At 40.5% G+C, this 15930-nt stretch overlaps 1 protein-coding gene across 1 annotated transcript; it reads right to left on the reverse strand.

Moving 5' to 3' along the window:
- Positions 1-1324: 1324 nt before the first annotated feature.
- POU1F1 (POU class 1 homeobox 1) lies at positions 1325-12769 on the reverse strand. The gene is made up of 6 exons (XM_054628024.2): positions 12628-12769; positions 9931-10080; positions 7170-7415; positions 4956-5120; positions 4326-4386; positions 1325-3088 (listed from the first exon to the last, which is right to left on the reverse strand). The coding sequence occupies exons 1-6, from the start codon at positions 12767-12769 to the stop codon at positions 2875-2877; spliced, it is 978 nt and encodes a 325-aa protein (XP_054483999.2). The 3' UTR covers positions 1325-2874.
- Positions 12770-15930: the final 3161 nt, after the last annotated feature.

Raw genomic sequence — 15930 nt, forward strand, 5'->3', positions numbered from 1 at the left:
GGGTGAGAAATGCTGTAGGTTTGCAGGCTTGTTATGTGTCTGCAACTATGGTCAGTATGTTGGATCAGGCTAAAAAAATAGCACCCCCTGCTTAGATACAAATTCCTTTTAAATCACATTGAGTAATAAAAAAAAAACAGTGAAACCACTCAATCCTTACCCTCCTTTATCCTTGCTAACACCTAAATAGGAACTGGATCTGAGTCTCCATCTGGGAGCAATGACACAGTTGTGCACACACCTAAAAATGGCTCTACCCACAGCCCTGCTCCTCAAGTGCCCAGCAATTCCCAGGGGAGCAATGAGAACACAATGAGCATCAATGATGCTTCCTCCCTTAGTACTCTTCCAATCTCTGTTTCAAAAATAAAGTATATCCAGAGCCCTGTGCAAGTTCTACACACACCAGCTCTAAGTGGCTTTCTCATCTGAGAACTCCATACAAAAGAGCTTCTGGCACCTACTTTTTTCCCACCAATATTTTTTTCCCAAGCATGTTAAAAAGCACCATTTTGTTTTGTTTTAAGCTTCTTTCCATCTTCCTCTATTTACTCCTAGTTCTTATATTATGAACAGCCTGCCTCCATCAGCTTTTTAGAGCAGTTCACACTTGAGCAGACTCTAGCATTCAATGCACACACATTAAATCTAGCAGAGAGTAACTTCAAGTTATTCACCTTACCTTTGCTCAGCAGCTTGGCCTGTGCTTGGTCAGTTGTGCCCCTCACTCGAGGGCTCAGCACATCACAGCTCTTCAGAGACAGCCAAACCTCAGATTTAAACATTGTGATAACACCTTGTTTTGACCTCTAGTGTCCTTTTAACACCCTGCCTAAAGTGACCATGGGAAAAGAAGAGCAAGGAAAAAAACCCCACAAATATCTCAAAAACAGCACAGCCCACCTTGGTTTTATGGCCAGCTAAACTCCTGCAGGTTCATAGAGCTGCTCCCTTGAAAATCCTGCCTTATATGCAGGTTGGGTCCTCCCCCCTCCACCCCAATCAAGAGTAATTGGTGGTAATTAAGTTGTTCCTAGAGAAAAAAAAATGATTTGTCATTTTCTGTAAGTAAAGCTCCAGCTGCAGCCATTGAAATTGATTTCATCCAGCTTTTCTTTAAATAATTCTAATTTTTTTTCTATTTCTGTGGCAGCAGGTAGGTGGGTTTAAATGGTGGCTGCTTCCCCCAGTTGGCCTTTTGTCATTCCTTTGCAAGACAATTTTGTTATGTGTCACCTTTCATTTTATTTTACTGCAATTAGCTTTCACTTATGAGACTTTTTGAGGGGCAAGAGACCCCCACATTACAGTGTGGTCACTCTGGAACTATCTGTTAGAGCATTCTAAAATACACTGCCACAGGACACACAGCTAAAAAGAGCAAAGTGTTACCAAAACAGATACAAACCATTGGCTGGGGTGCCAGTGTAGGAATACTTTATTGGATGAGGAGGTTGGGAAGTACAGGCTGATAGCATTTCTAGGAAGCCTTTTATAATTAAGAAAATAATTTAGAATATAAATAATTTTTATATACCAGATAGTGTTTTCAACATACATAACATTTGACCACATCACATGAAAGGCACACCAATGCTGCCACCACCTTTGCTGAGTGCTGATCCTCTCAGCTGAACTTTTTTTGTAAAGTTCATGACCTGCTGGTAATCTGTGGTGGATAAAAGTGTGCACCTTTGTCTCTGCTATAGCAATGAGCTATGCTAGTGATGAAAGCAGCCTGAAGGGAGTACATAGCCACAGTTTGTCCCCTTTGAGTTATTAAATTGAAGTTTTCTTCTCAGTTAAGGGCTTAGAGGGGTGCATTCATCCATAAAAATGGGGTTTTTTAGAAATCCAGGAGCCTGATTTCCATTGTTGAATATGCTTACGGTCACTGTAATAAGTATCAGAGATAATTTAATGTACACTGGAGAGTGAGCACTTAACTTGTACATGCTGCTTCTAAGTGGTCTTGAACATTAAACTCCCCTGGCTTTCTGTGGGCCTATTATATAGACATTTTCTAAATCATCAGGTTTGTTTTATGGAAAAATAAAATGCATCGGGCCAGTACTACTTGCGTGTGCTCACTTAATTTCAGTCCTGGGAAAACAGTCAAAATACTTATATGGTAATGGGCTAATTCCCATAACAATGAGCAGGGCTGATGAGATGGCTGGATAATCTATCCCTGGTGAGTACTACAGTCATTAATTCAGTTTTCTCAGTGCCTGCCTGATAGGTGGAGCTCTGGCACTGGTATTTTTTTCCCCTCCATTATCTCTAGGCAGGAGGATGACAAATAAGGGATTATTTTCAATTAGTGGGGTGTAATAGAGGGGGAACATGCAGTGCCATAAATTCTTCTTTTGTATACTTTTTAGCTTAACACACCATCTCTGGTGTAAGTATGTCCACACATGGTTTTAATCAGAAGAAAGTACAATGCAGAGAAAGGCCAATGTAATAAAAGCCCTGATAAACTATTTTTCTTCCCTTCAGGCCACAAAGTCCCGAGGTCAGATAAATTGTATTCCTGTTTTTATAGCTAAACCTACCCAAAACAAACTTTGAGGCACATAACAAATTAGCAAGAATTACCTTTGATAACAAGCATTATCCAAGCCACTTCTACTCGACACCGGGTCAAGGCGGTCAAATGTTGGGCTGAGGCAGAGCACGCAGTAGGAGCAGTGTGACACCTCTGTCCTGGCGAGCTCACAGTGCCTCAATTAATGACAGCAAAATCCTTCCCATGCTACAGCTGCTGGTAGCATGTAGGAGGAATGAGGGGTTTACTGATTTTTCTCTTTTTTAACAACACAGTATTTACAAAAAGCAAAACAGAAATCCACATGTGTACGTGGAAAAGCTTCACCGGCATTCGTGGTGCTCCTTGATAATAGAACTGAAGGCATTCTGGTGTAAACTGGTCTTCACTCTTTTTTCCCTTTGTCTTCTGTTGCAAAACCAAACTCTCACGACTTCCTTCTCAAGATTGAGCCCCTCAGCCATCCTCATGATTTCCTGAGAAGATGGCTTACTTTGTTCTCCAAAGTGCCTCTCCAGGGCTTCCTTGGCAGCGATGCTGGATACAGGGGTAAAATTTCACCTTTAAAAACTTTTCTGTACATTCAGGCTTTCACCACTAGGTCAAGAGAAAGATCAAGTAACAACACTGAAGGCAGTGACTTGGTTTGTTTCTCTTTCTCTACGTAAAGGGAGCCCAAAACACTAAAAATACTCTGTAGCTCTCTGCTGACACAAGCAGAGTGACATCGGACAGAATTGTGGCACGGGGTGATTAAAAGGCAACAATGGCAGCAAGCTCAGTGCAATTTCAGTGTTAATTATAAAATATTTGTGCTTCTTGGTATTATCTAGGAGGCACAGCTACAAACTAGTTAGGAGTGGGGTCAAAGGAATTGGAACAAGCCTGACCACCCTTCTATCCCAGAAAATGCACATCAGTGGTGTTACCTGGTTGTATCAAATCATTTGGGTTTACAGAGAGGAAGAGCTTTATCACCTAGATTTGGGAAACACTGTGTGTTTTGCATCTCACTAATTATAGAGACAGCACTAGGGCATTCCTAGAAATCACAGAGATTATGGCCAGCTGTTTTAGCCATCATCACATTCTCCAAATGTCTGCCCTCATCTGTTCCTCAGTCAGCAGTGATCAAAAGTGAGTGCTTCACTAAACGGAATAATTTAATACTGTTATTTTTTTCTTATTTCCAGATAGAATTTGCTTCCAATTTCTGTTACATACTCTGAAAAACCAAATATGTGACATGCTTGTGTGCCACTGGGAGGCATCCAGAAGTTTCAGCAGTAGCTGTAATTTCTTTGGACACGAGAGGGCACTTCATGCATTATTCTGGAAGTGAGGTGCAGGTATTTGCTACAGAAATACAAAGTCTGCTCCACTTCTAGTTATTTCATCTCTTGGTCTTTCTTTTATGGGTCTTCTACATTCTACATTTATAGTTTTTCAATATTTATTGATGTTTAACAAAACTGACTAATTAATAGAATGGTGTTCTGCACATACTTCTGTATGTGCAGTAACATCATTACTTTTGACTAACAACTTCTTAGGTTTTGAGCAAAGTATGAAATATAATACTTTGGAATTAATTGGGGGTCTGGAGTGTTATGCTGGTTTTTTTTCATTAGAATATTTCCAAATATTGGAACTTTTAGATGCCCAAGATGTAGATATTCATTAATAGAAAAGAGCACTTCAATTTTGACAGAAGAAAAAAGAAGCATCTTGGCCAAAATTGTTTCTAACCTGTAATAACCTAAATATTTATTACCTTATGGTGGTTCTGCGCTTCCTCTTCCGTTCATTCACCCCAACTTTCTCATTGTACAAAGCTGTATTAAAAAAAGAAGAAGCAGTCAAACAACAAAAGCTGGCAGTTACATTCCACAGGAACTGGAAAACAAAATATAGTCACTTTCTGTGAAGGAAGAGGGTACAGGAGAAAGTGCTGCTGAACAAGAGGAGTATCACACACAGGATCTTTCCATTGTTAGGATGGTTGGCCATTGTTTTACCTCCAATTATAAATGGTTATAGGCAGAAATGGTTAGATGCAAAAGGCCTTTGCTCATGAAAAATCCCTGTAACTCTGCTAAATGGGCTGTCCTGCAGATCCTACTCTACAGGACTGGAACTGGTTTGCTGGGTTGGGACTAGAAGAAATTTCTTCCAGCAGCCCAGGAGATATTTCTGCTATTCTGTACACTCCATCCATTTCAGTTTTCCCCTCCATGCTCACCCAAAATAAAAGATAACTATATTTTAACACAAGCACACCTCAGCATTTACAGCTGGTAAAACAAAATCTTTAGTCCACAGAAGACACATAATAGCCCTAAAATATTTACATGGGATTCTTCTTGAAGTGCAAATCAATATTTAGAGGATTTCAGTTCCCTACCTCCCACTTGTTCTGCTTCCTCCAGCCACTTGGACAGGATGGATTTCAGCTTGCACGCGTTCTTGAAGCTCAGCTGCAAGTTCTCAAAGCGGCAAATCGTCGTCTGGCTGAACTCGGAGCCATGCACAGCAGCCAGGGCTTCTCCAACGTTGGTTTGTGTATAACCTGCCAGAAACAGAGGAAAAAGCAGCTTTGAAGCTTTCTAGGGGGGTTACTTTCCTTGAGATGCTCAGCCCTTTGCTGCAGTGCCTCCAGGCTGAGCTTCCTGCAGAGGTCTCTGTGGCCAGCTGAGCTCACTCAGAGCCTGCTCAGTCTCCTGGTGGTCTCTGTGCAGCGTGACACTGATTTACTGGAGTTTTACACTCCAGGATTAGGGATTTGAGAAGGATCCAGACACACCATGTCTTTGTGTAGATGGTGCAAGAGCAATAATCCCTAGAGGCACTGTTGGTCTCCTGTTATTTGTTGCAACACCCAAGCTGAAGTCATCAGAGAAATGCTGCAGTTTCCATGCAGACTCTGACTTTGCCTCAGCAGCTCCCTGCTCATTTCTCTGAACATGGATCTGCCATGGCTGAGGGACTGGATCACCATTCTCCTTTTCTGCTTTGGTGCCAGGACAAGGCAAGATCTCTTTAGGCACTCAGTGTCCCATGAGGCACCTTTTAACCTCCTTTTTGACTGCACTAACCCTGTGTCTCTCAGACCCACAACCTGTTTTGTCTTGTAAAGCTCAAACGCAGATTATTTTGCCTGTGCATATTGCATTTCTCCCATTCTACAGGCTCCATGTGATTTGCTTACACCAAAGGAAGTTTTGTTCCCTCAAAAATTCCAGATGAAGATGCAGTAATTAACTATGTGTGGCCTGATAAACGTTTTCCATTGCTGTGGCTGACATCAATTAAAGGATATACAGGAAAATTGACCAGTTTGTAAATATTTTTAAACCCTAATTTCTTTTATTTCAGTTTAGACTGCAAATGGAACATACTGGCTTTCTAGCTGTTGAGATAGTGCACACATACCCCATATAAACTTATAATTTTATGTAGTTATTATTTTATATAACCTTATAATTTTTTAGATTTATAAAATAAAAGGATTGCCTATAATTCTGATGCAATGTTATAAGTGATAATGCCAAGAACGACAGGGCAAAGCCCACCTTTGTTCCCAGCAGTTATTTCACAGCAACAAAGATATCAATTGCTTCCCAACTGTGTCATGGCACAAAAAAAATAAACCAGGAAGAGCACCTTCCTACTGGTGTGAAGGATTTCCCATGGATGTCACTCAGTGTATACTGAAATGACAGCAGACCATCAGATTAAACAGTCGATGGGGAAAAGAATGGGTATGGGAGGTTAGATGGTTATGAGGGTGAGAGGAATAGTGGATTTGTCTTTACAAACAAGCTGTGGGTCTGCTGGTAGATAAAACTAGCACTGGGAGATAAAAGAAACAATGGGAAGGATTCCACTGATTGATGAAATGGAAAAAGATATTTGCTTTCACAAATAAACTTTAGGTTTGCTGATAAACGAAATTAGATATTGAAAGATGAAAGAAACAATGGGGAAGAAAAGCCCCTAAATTTAGTTAGAATTAAAGATTAAAAGGGAGGGTTGTACATTAGAGGGAAATCTTTGGTATCAGGCATATTGGGAAGTCTGTACCTCTCAAGTACCTCAGCCAATGGGGAAAGAGAGAAAGGAAATGCAGCAGGGAAATTGGGATAAAAAGGAGGCTGCGTCCTCCAAAAATTGGAGATCCTAGGGGAATGCCCCATGGCCTCTCCCTTTATTCATATAAAGTAAAAGGACTCCTCTGTCTCCTTTTTGGACATAAACCTCTGGTGTTTGTGGATTAATTTTCTTGACAAGGGCTATCTACCCTAAGTTGCAGATAATTTGGAGCTGTGCAAAATATTGCACCTGGCCCTGAATAGAATTTATTGAACATAAAAAATTTTCTCTGCGTTTAACACAAATAATTTAAGGGCAGGAAAGTTTAAAGTCCCCTTCTGCAAACCGAAAGCTGACGTTCATTAATTCCATGCAAGTCCTCTAGGAATGGAGGAGGTTTTGCACGGCAAGGCAGGATCAGAGTCATGCTGAGACAACAGCAGAGGCCAGACCATACAACACTCAGAAACAACTGGACTTTCACTGGACTCTTCCAGCTTTTTGTTTGTGGACATGAAGCACATACCCAGCTTGATTCTCCTCAGCTTGAACTCGTTGGCGAATTTCTCCAGCTCCCTGATTTCCGGGGAGTCCATGTCCACGGGCTCCTCCGCGGGCTTGCTCTTCCTGCGGAACTCCTGCTTGAACTCCGTGGCTGCGGGCTCGTCCGTGAGCAGGGGCTGGGGCAGGGCAGTGAAGCCGTGGCCCAGGGCACAGGAGCTGGCACCCAGAGCGTGCTCCGGGAACTTGTACAGGCAGGGGGTCAGGCCACCTGGGAATGCCAAAGAGAGAGATCATGGCGCTGGTTCTCTGCTGCTGCTCTGTAAAAACCTCCCCTCGCCACCCATGTCTGCAATTTTAATTCTACAGTACACGTGAGAGAATCCAGGAGTTAGAGTTTCCTAGGTTGTGTTTTCTCCTTTTTGTCCCAGAATGCCAAAGAGAGAGCTCATGGCACTGGTTCTCTGCTGTGCACTGTAAAAACCTCCCCTCGCCACCCATGTCTGCAATTTTAATTCTACAGTACATGCGAGAGAATCCAGGAGTTAGAGTTTCCTAGGTTGTGTTTTCTCTTTTTTGTCCCAGAACGCCAAAGAGAGAGCTCATGGCGCTGGTTCTCTGCTGCTGCACTGTAAAAACCTCCCCTCGCCACCTTGTTGTCCCTCGTCATCCCTGCCTGCAATTTTAATTATATAATACACATGTGAGAATCCAGGAGTTAGAGTTACCCAGGATGTGTTTTCTCTTTTTTGTCCCAGCACATGGAAACCTATCAATAACCCCCTTCACCAGCCACAGCCATATTATCACTTATTTAAGTGCTTCACAGTTTGCTAAGAGTCAAATGGCCAAAACTTACACAAATAAAAATCCATGCTCTAAGCTGGAATTAAGTGGCACAACAAGAGCGTTGGTTCTGTGTTATTTTGAGCCACTTAAAATTTTCCAGTCTCTATTTTCTGGCACAAAGAATACTTCCATGTAGATGCTATTTGATGCTCAGACAAGATACTATCTTGCCTTAGCTGCAGCACAAAATTTCTTTGAGGAAAGTACACAGGTAAGAGCGCAAAGGAAAACAAAAAACAACAAAAAAACTAGAACTCATTCAGAATGATCCTTCGAAAAAGAAATTGCTCAAGGATAAAACAGAACTGTTTTTCACTAACTTTTGTTCCCAAATGTCAGACTTAACAAGGAGATGCACTTAAAGAGTGAAGGCTGATTTTTCGCTAGATATTGTACATAGAGATAAAAAGTCTCTGACCTGAGGGAGGCATGGGGGAATTACTGGAGAAATATTAACAATCCTCAGTGTATCTGGAGCAGCCAGTAAATTCCAGGTTCTCAGGTCATCCTTTCCAATTTTCTAAACTACACAAAACCGTGTAGAAGAACTCAGAACTTCATTAACCTCCCACTGCTGCCTCCATTTATTAGAGCTAGGCTTTTCTTCACTGCCCCAATTACTCCCATCAGAGTTGGAGGTTCTAACCCCATAGAACTATTTAATACATTCCATACAGGATAACCACAAAAAAAAAATCTCAAAAAATAATGAAAAATGCTTTAAAAGAGGGGGACTTGCTTTGCAAGGTGCTGACACCGTTTACCACGTTGGGGTGGGGCATGCTGCACGTCTGTAAGATGCGAGTCTGGGAGAGACTTGCTGAGAGCATCTCTGGAGTTGCAGGCTTGATGCCTAAGAAAATAAAGAAAAGAAGGTGAAAGTAAGAGAAGAAAGGAGAAGAATAAAAATGTATTTCTTTTGGAATTAAAGAAAACTAATTTCTGAGCAATATAATTTATTATTACTTATTAACTTTCCCCAGGGACCTGGACAATGCCAGGAATTTTTTCAAAAGACACAGAAATGCACAATGAAATATAAGAATTTGGAAATTTGCATACCATGAAGGAAGCCTACACTCTGTCCCTATTAGTCTATGCTGATTTACTCTAGCATTTCTTTAATTCTTAAATGAAATAAAATTCTGAGTTTGATTTTGGATTATTTCCAAGTCCCATTTATTTCCTGGGAGTTCTGTTAACTTGGTTCATGTCATTATGTCATTGACTGCTACTTAAACCTGCACAGAACAAAAGTGCCTCACTCTTACTGAGCTTGGGACAGGCTGAGCAGGATGCATTCATGAGTGTAAAAATCCATGATCACATGGCTGGTCTGCCTGCTGCATTCACCTATCCCTTCCTTATGCCATCATTTTATTTTATAGCTTCAGCCAGGGCTTCATCAGCCCAGGTACTTGTCATACCCAGTCATACCCATACCTATAGACAAGTGAGTTTAATACTAAGTTTCCACAGTTAACACCTGCCTCCAAAATCTCATCCAGGCAATTGTCTGGAAGGCAACCTGTCTGAGAGCTCAAACAGAAGTCTGCAATAGTCAAGAACCTATAGCAAAATAATCTGAATTAATCTAATTCCCAGCAGTTGCACAGTGATCATTTGTCTTGATCTATAATGGGTGGGTTGGGTATGTCACTTCTGGCCCCTCAAAAAGTGATAATCACCAGGAGAAGCAGCCAGAGGTGAGCAAAAAGAACAGGACTTTCCCAGACTTGTAGGGAGACATAAGATATGGAGTGATTTCTCAAGGGATGCAGAGGTTTGGGGAACTCTGGGCACTAATTTCCAAACCCTTTTTCTAGCGCCTCAAATCCCATCTTCTTCAAAGGATTGTCTTGGATTTGCCCCTCTAAAGGACAACTGGCTAAGATCCACACTCTGACAGCTCAGCCAGCTGAGGTTTGGCCCCTTACCTGCCATCACCCCATAGGTGGAGGGTTGATTCCCATAGTGACAGGAGGGCACGGAGTAGTGCAGGCCTGGCCAAGGGTGTCCCGGCGTCGTCGCGGCAAAGCCAACGCACGAACACGCACGAGTTGGGAGCAAAGAGAAAACAGATGGGACTCGTAAGAATTCAAGATTTGAGACACAGTCTTTAAGTGTGAGGCAGGCAGTGCCTTCTGTGCCTTCAGTTCCTCTGAGGCAGGACTAGGAATTGTCGTGCTGTCCCTTGATGAGTTGATTTTGGTATAATCTATGGGCATAACCCAGTTTGCACAAAGTGCTGAGCAGGGGAAGCATTGCACTCTTAAGGGGAGACCTGTTCCTCTCCTCACTCAACTTCCTCACATTGATTCATTCAATCTCACACAAAAACTAATTCTAAGGTCCCAGGAAATTGCCTTCACTGTCGAGCAAACCCCACAGCGAATGAAGGCCTGGGTTTCCAAAGGCAGTACTTTGGGACATCTGCTTTGATGTGTCCAAAAATCAGAATTTCTTGAGTGCCAAGCAATAAAAAGCCTTTCAGAGTGCTTTGGCATGGTGGTAGAGAAACAAGATGGCAAATTCTGGATTCTTCTGAAGTCAGGCCTAAATAAACATTTTCCATCACCAGCACCAACAAACACACTGTTAATTTATCTCTTGTGTTTTCACAGGGGTATTTCAGGTCTGTGCTCAGTAATAGAAGAATGAGACCATTTTTGCTGAATGCAATATAGAGATAGGGCTGTTTCTCGTGTATAAGTAGGAATAAAAATGCATGTACTGCCCCCTCTAACAACTGCAATAAAACAGAATATTAAAAATTAATGCTCATGAACATTCAGATATGTAAGACCACATTTTAAAGAACGCATTCCTGTTGATCAAAACAGTCGATTTAATTAGGGATTAGAATATTTGGGTTTCACAACAGTAATCATAACAGTAAAGTGTCCTGTTTAAATATACTTGCACAGATATAAAATCTACTGAGACAAACATGCTTATACTAATGTAGATGCAGTGAAAATAAAGATTGTGTTAATAACTGTAATGCATGTAGAGCAATTCAACTTTTCTGTTAAGATCTGAGTTTTTACTGGTTGCATTTTTCCACTATTTCATAATCCACATGCTATAAATTTTATGCATGAAAATACAATTTTTGATTTGCTAATGATGATTTAAAATTAAATAGTGAGGATAATGCAATTTAAATGAAATAATGGCAGTCAAAGCGTTGAGGATACTGCAGAATATCAGCTGAATGACACAGCATAGTATTTGAACAGAAGTATTTTCACCTTTCTTGTGATGAAGAATTGTTACATCCATTTTTAAAACTTTTGACATTTAAAATAAGTTGTTATTCAAAATTCTTTCACCATTATATTGTACGCAAATTCTCCTCATGTGCACTCAAAGTGGCACTTTTTATGACAATTCCTTAATCTATGTACGAAATGTGTAAATCTTGACTCGTTATAGTTACCACCCTCTGTTTCTGCTTTCCCAGGGTGGTTCTTTCACAGGATCATCTTCTGGATGTGGTTCCTGAACCAAAATTTCCACTGTCTGCAGTGGCATTTGTCCTTGGATGTCAGATACAAAATAGCCAAACCTGAACCTGTGGCAGGCGAGCAGATGCTCTGGGCCAGCCCCCGTCGTGTCCTTTCCATTACAAGGCAGATGAATCTAGAAAATACTGCTGTGATACATACACATAAATCTGACCTCATACAAAATTTAAATTCTCCTATTCCCTGCCACTATTGCTAACCCACAGCTGTATTGGGATATTTTGAGCCTTTTACTTAATGTATAAGATGATCCTGTTTTCTGTTACCAATAACCAATTTTCACTACATACATGCTTTTTCTTTTCATTAAAATGCTTTATTACCAATGCTTTTCAGGAAAAATGTGCTTTCTTGTTAAGACTCCAAATGAAATTCTAATTTTAATGCAATTTCAAATAAATCAACTATTTCTTTTTCTTTCCCTGAAGGCTTTCTATCAACAATTCCTGTATTCCAGAATCCCACCTCTGCAGTATTAACACTGCAAGAAAACTCTCTTTGGCTCAGATATTTAGTGATGAAATAGTCCTAATATTTAAATGCATCTAATTGGACTATATACACAAACATACAAGATTCAAAAATAATGGCAAGGCTTCTCCTACCTATTTTGAACATCACAATTAAACCTTAGTATTGATTCAGTTTGCAATATGCCCTGCAAAGCAATGTTTTTCCTTGTTTAAAACTCCCCCTAGCTATATTTACACTTGTGGCCTTTTAAATGTATTTCCTATTTAAGGTAATTTATCATATTTTAAATTATGGTTACAAAATAAACAACTTTTCAATTATTTTACATGACAGTTGTCATTGAAGACTGTAGTAATACCAAAGACAGTGTTTGAACCTGTTCTAAGTTGGCAGCATATTTGAGTCTAATCTTGTAACAAACTTAAAGAAAATTACGTATTTAGCTACAACACAAACATTTGTGCTTTTCCTGACTCACTCATATGCAGAATTTTGTGAAATTGCTTCTACTTTGGCACAGCCCAGATCATACATAACACTGACACTGAACACTTTAAACACTGAGAATTCAATGAACTCAGCTATCACCCAAAAATTACAAATGAGAGCAAGAGTATTTTCAAAAAGTACCTGTAGACACAACACTGGTGGTGTGGTTGGAGACCTGCAGGCACTCTGCAGCGCTGTGGTGCATTATCAGAGGCAGAGAGGGAGAAGAGTCAGAATTCAAGGGCACAAAGGTGTCTGAGGAAGCGAATGTTTGGCAGCTCATACCCTCCTAGAGGCAAGAGAGCTGCCTGTCCCGTGTTCTACCAGAGCAGATCCTGCAGGATTAATGGCACCTCAAACGCTATTCCAGGATTTTACCAGGATATACACACAGAGGAGGGCTCCAGAGCACAGGGAGGTCGTGTGCAGGTATTTATACCACTAGGAAATCCCTTTATCCATTTTAATGTTCTTTTCCCAGCAATATTGCTACCCTGGTACAGAGCCTCCTTCCTTCCCACACAAACACAATACGTGTCCAATTAATGGAGGGGCGGGGGAAGAAGAGGGAAACCAGAGACATGATTTGACAGATATTTTCAATTAGGTCTTTTGTGGAGGACAATGACCAGAAAAAAAAATTAAAGTATCGTCTCCAAAGGCGGTGGCAACAGACAAGTGAGTTTAATACTAAGTAGGTTTCCACAGTTAACACCTGCCTCCAAAATCTCATCCAGGCAATTGTCTGGAAGGCAACCTGTCTGAGAGCTCAAACAGAAGTCTGCAATAGTCAAGAACCTATAGCAAAATAATCTGAATTAACCTAATTCCCAGCAGTTGCACTGTGATCATTTGTCTTGACCTATACCAGTATAAATCAGAGATGTGTAATATGAAACAGCTGTAGCCAGAAGGAACTTTGTGAACAGACAGCTTTCCATAAGCATGATGTGCTAAATGTTTATCTTAGATAAGCTCTTGACAGAGTCCATGGTGTCCCTTAAAACTCATTCACAGTTGCTCTTATTGGTTTATACTACTGCAGCATCTGAAGTCTTCTCCACAAGATCCTAAGGAAGATCAAGATCCTTACTCAAAGAAGAAAAATGATTTTTTGACATGAGACTGGAATAATTTTGGAACATGATAGAGAGCATACAGGTTACTCTAAAAATGATAAAAAATTCTGCAGTACACCATAGTCACATATTCTATGTAGATGCAATAAAGGTGGGCTTGGTTTGGTTTTTGTTACCAAAGATGTCTGGTCATATTTTATGTCAAGATGACAATATATTTTGTGTGTTTCATATTCCAAACTGGGTTAAATGTCTGAACTAGAATTTTGACTACACCAACTTCAGATATATGAGATGGGAGCAATCATATTTGTTATTACACCATTTTTCATATGTTACTGCAGAAAAGTGGCATTGCTTTGAGCCATTCTGCAGAATCCTTTAAGTGAGTCTTGGGAAAGGCTGTGACTAAGATTGTGAAGAAATTTCAGAATTAGTGCATAAGGCAAACTGCACATGTCTTTAACAGTGGTTATCTACGGCTTATACAGGTACTTTCAGATTGCAAAATATACCAAAAAATCAAAATAATTATTGCAATATTATGGAAGATACTGTCATGAAATGAACCCCATCTGCATTACTTTGGGCTTGGCTCAACGTATCCTAATGTCTGTGGATTCATATAAAAATTATTTTAGCTATTTTCCCCTCCTTTTCTCCCTCACCAAGGGGCATGATAAATCTAACAGGGGGTCCCCTCCACATACCAGAGTTTTAAGCCATGGGAGAAAAAGAATAACTTTACATCCCTGTCTTTGTCATTTTTTTTCCCAAATCCCAACAGGTGTCACTGTAGATAGTGATTCAGTAAACAGAAAATTTACAGTTTCACTGGAAACTCATGTCTAGATGCAAAGAAGTTGCAGCCTATCCCCAAGTACAGGATGGAGTTCATTCCAGATTTCCCTTTCTTGCCCAGGTCAGGAGAAGCTTATCCAGCTTTCCCAGGTGGTCAGGATTTCCAGAGCTATGGAGTTCATTAGAGGGGGTAGTTGTGGGTTCATGGATGCTGCTCACCCACAAAACCCAGAACTGATTTGGATTGGGAAAGTAAATTCAGTCAGGAGTGACAAGGCACTGAGCTTTCCTTCAGAGTGCAGTCTAAAGGTGTTCTGTGATACCATTCCAGACACCACCTCAAATGAGGTTTTTTATGCTCGTTATTGTGTTTTATAGTGCTGAATAAAAAGACATTCTAATTTTGCATATTTGTGCTATATTGCCTACCTCTTGCTAATAACTTCACTATTTTTCATTTTGATTACGACCAAATTTCCTTAGTTGCATTCAGTTTCAAATAAATAGTTTTTGGCATTATTTTTGAGGATCCTGGAAAGCTGGACTGTTACCAATACTAGGTATTGGAAAAATTTCACATTCATCAGAGCTTATTTCTAATACAAGTAGCACCTCTGATAAAGCTTTGTTACCACTCTCCCCAGATACTGTGCTAAGGCTGCAGATTGCCTGACTCAAAGCTACCCTATATTCTGATTTCTTCGTAAGTTTTAAGTCTCTGCTTCACAGCACACAGTTCAGCTGAAAGCTTCTGGCAGGAATTTCAGGCCATTGACTAAAGAGGTAATTCCTTCTCTACACTTACAAGCGCTCTCAAAAGTTCAGTGGGAGTTTTCTGCCCTAAAACCCATTCTCCATTTGGACGGTGCCATGATGCTGGTAAATGTCACAATCCCATCTGCTTCCTGCTGGATCCTCAGTTAAACTGGCCTTTTGGGGGGCAATTACTTCTATAAGGAAGATAGGAGGAAATGAAGATTTATTGGATAATTCTGAGCTTACCTTAATATCTTTCCTTGGGTTGAACTCCAATCCTTATTCCATGTCAGTAGACTGATTCTTTGCCCCATAAATCTCTTCTGATGGAATCCCAAAATAATGAAGAAAGCCATGAAAACCCACTGAGGGTTTTCAAGACAGCATTAAACTGTCTGTTTTAGAGGCAAAACAATCCCTTCATGTGGTTTTCTTAGCTCAGAAATAGTATCCCAGTGTAAGATCTCAGGTCTGGAAAGGGAAACACCATCATTTTCCTTCACAGGAGCACAGCATTTCTGTTCTCAAGAGATGATCCCATGCTGGTCAAAAACATAGATTTCCAGCCTCGCCTTTGCCAAGAACCACAAAATTACAAAGAAAATCTGGCACAGTACAAGCCTTGGCAGCATCTTTGATTCATTCATTCCTTTTCCCAGGTCTCCAAGCCCTTTTGTAGATAAATTGAAAACTATAAGGCTTGTACAAATAAAGAGCTTGCAGAGGTGGAAGTCTCTACAAGCCTAATCACTATGACAGTCCTGCAGCTGAAATATTACTCACTGAAAGAGTCACTCACACATTTACA

Source organism: Agelaius phoeniceus, chromosome 2 (genome assembly GCF_051311805.1).
Source record: "Agelaius phoeniceus isolate bAgePho1 chromosome 2, bAgePho1.hap1, whole genome shotgun sequence".
Lineage (NCBI taxonomy): Eukaryota > Metazoa > Chordata > Aves > Passeriformes > Icteridae > Agelaius > Agelaius phoeniceus.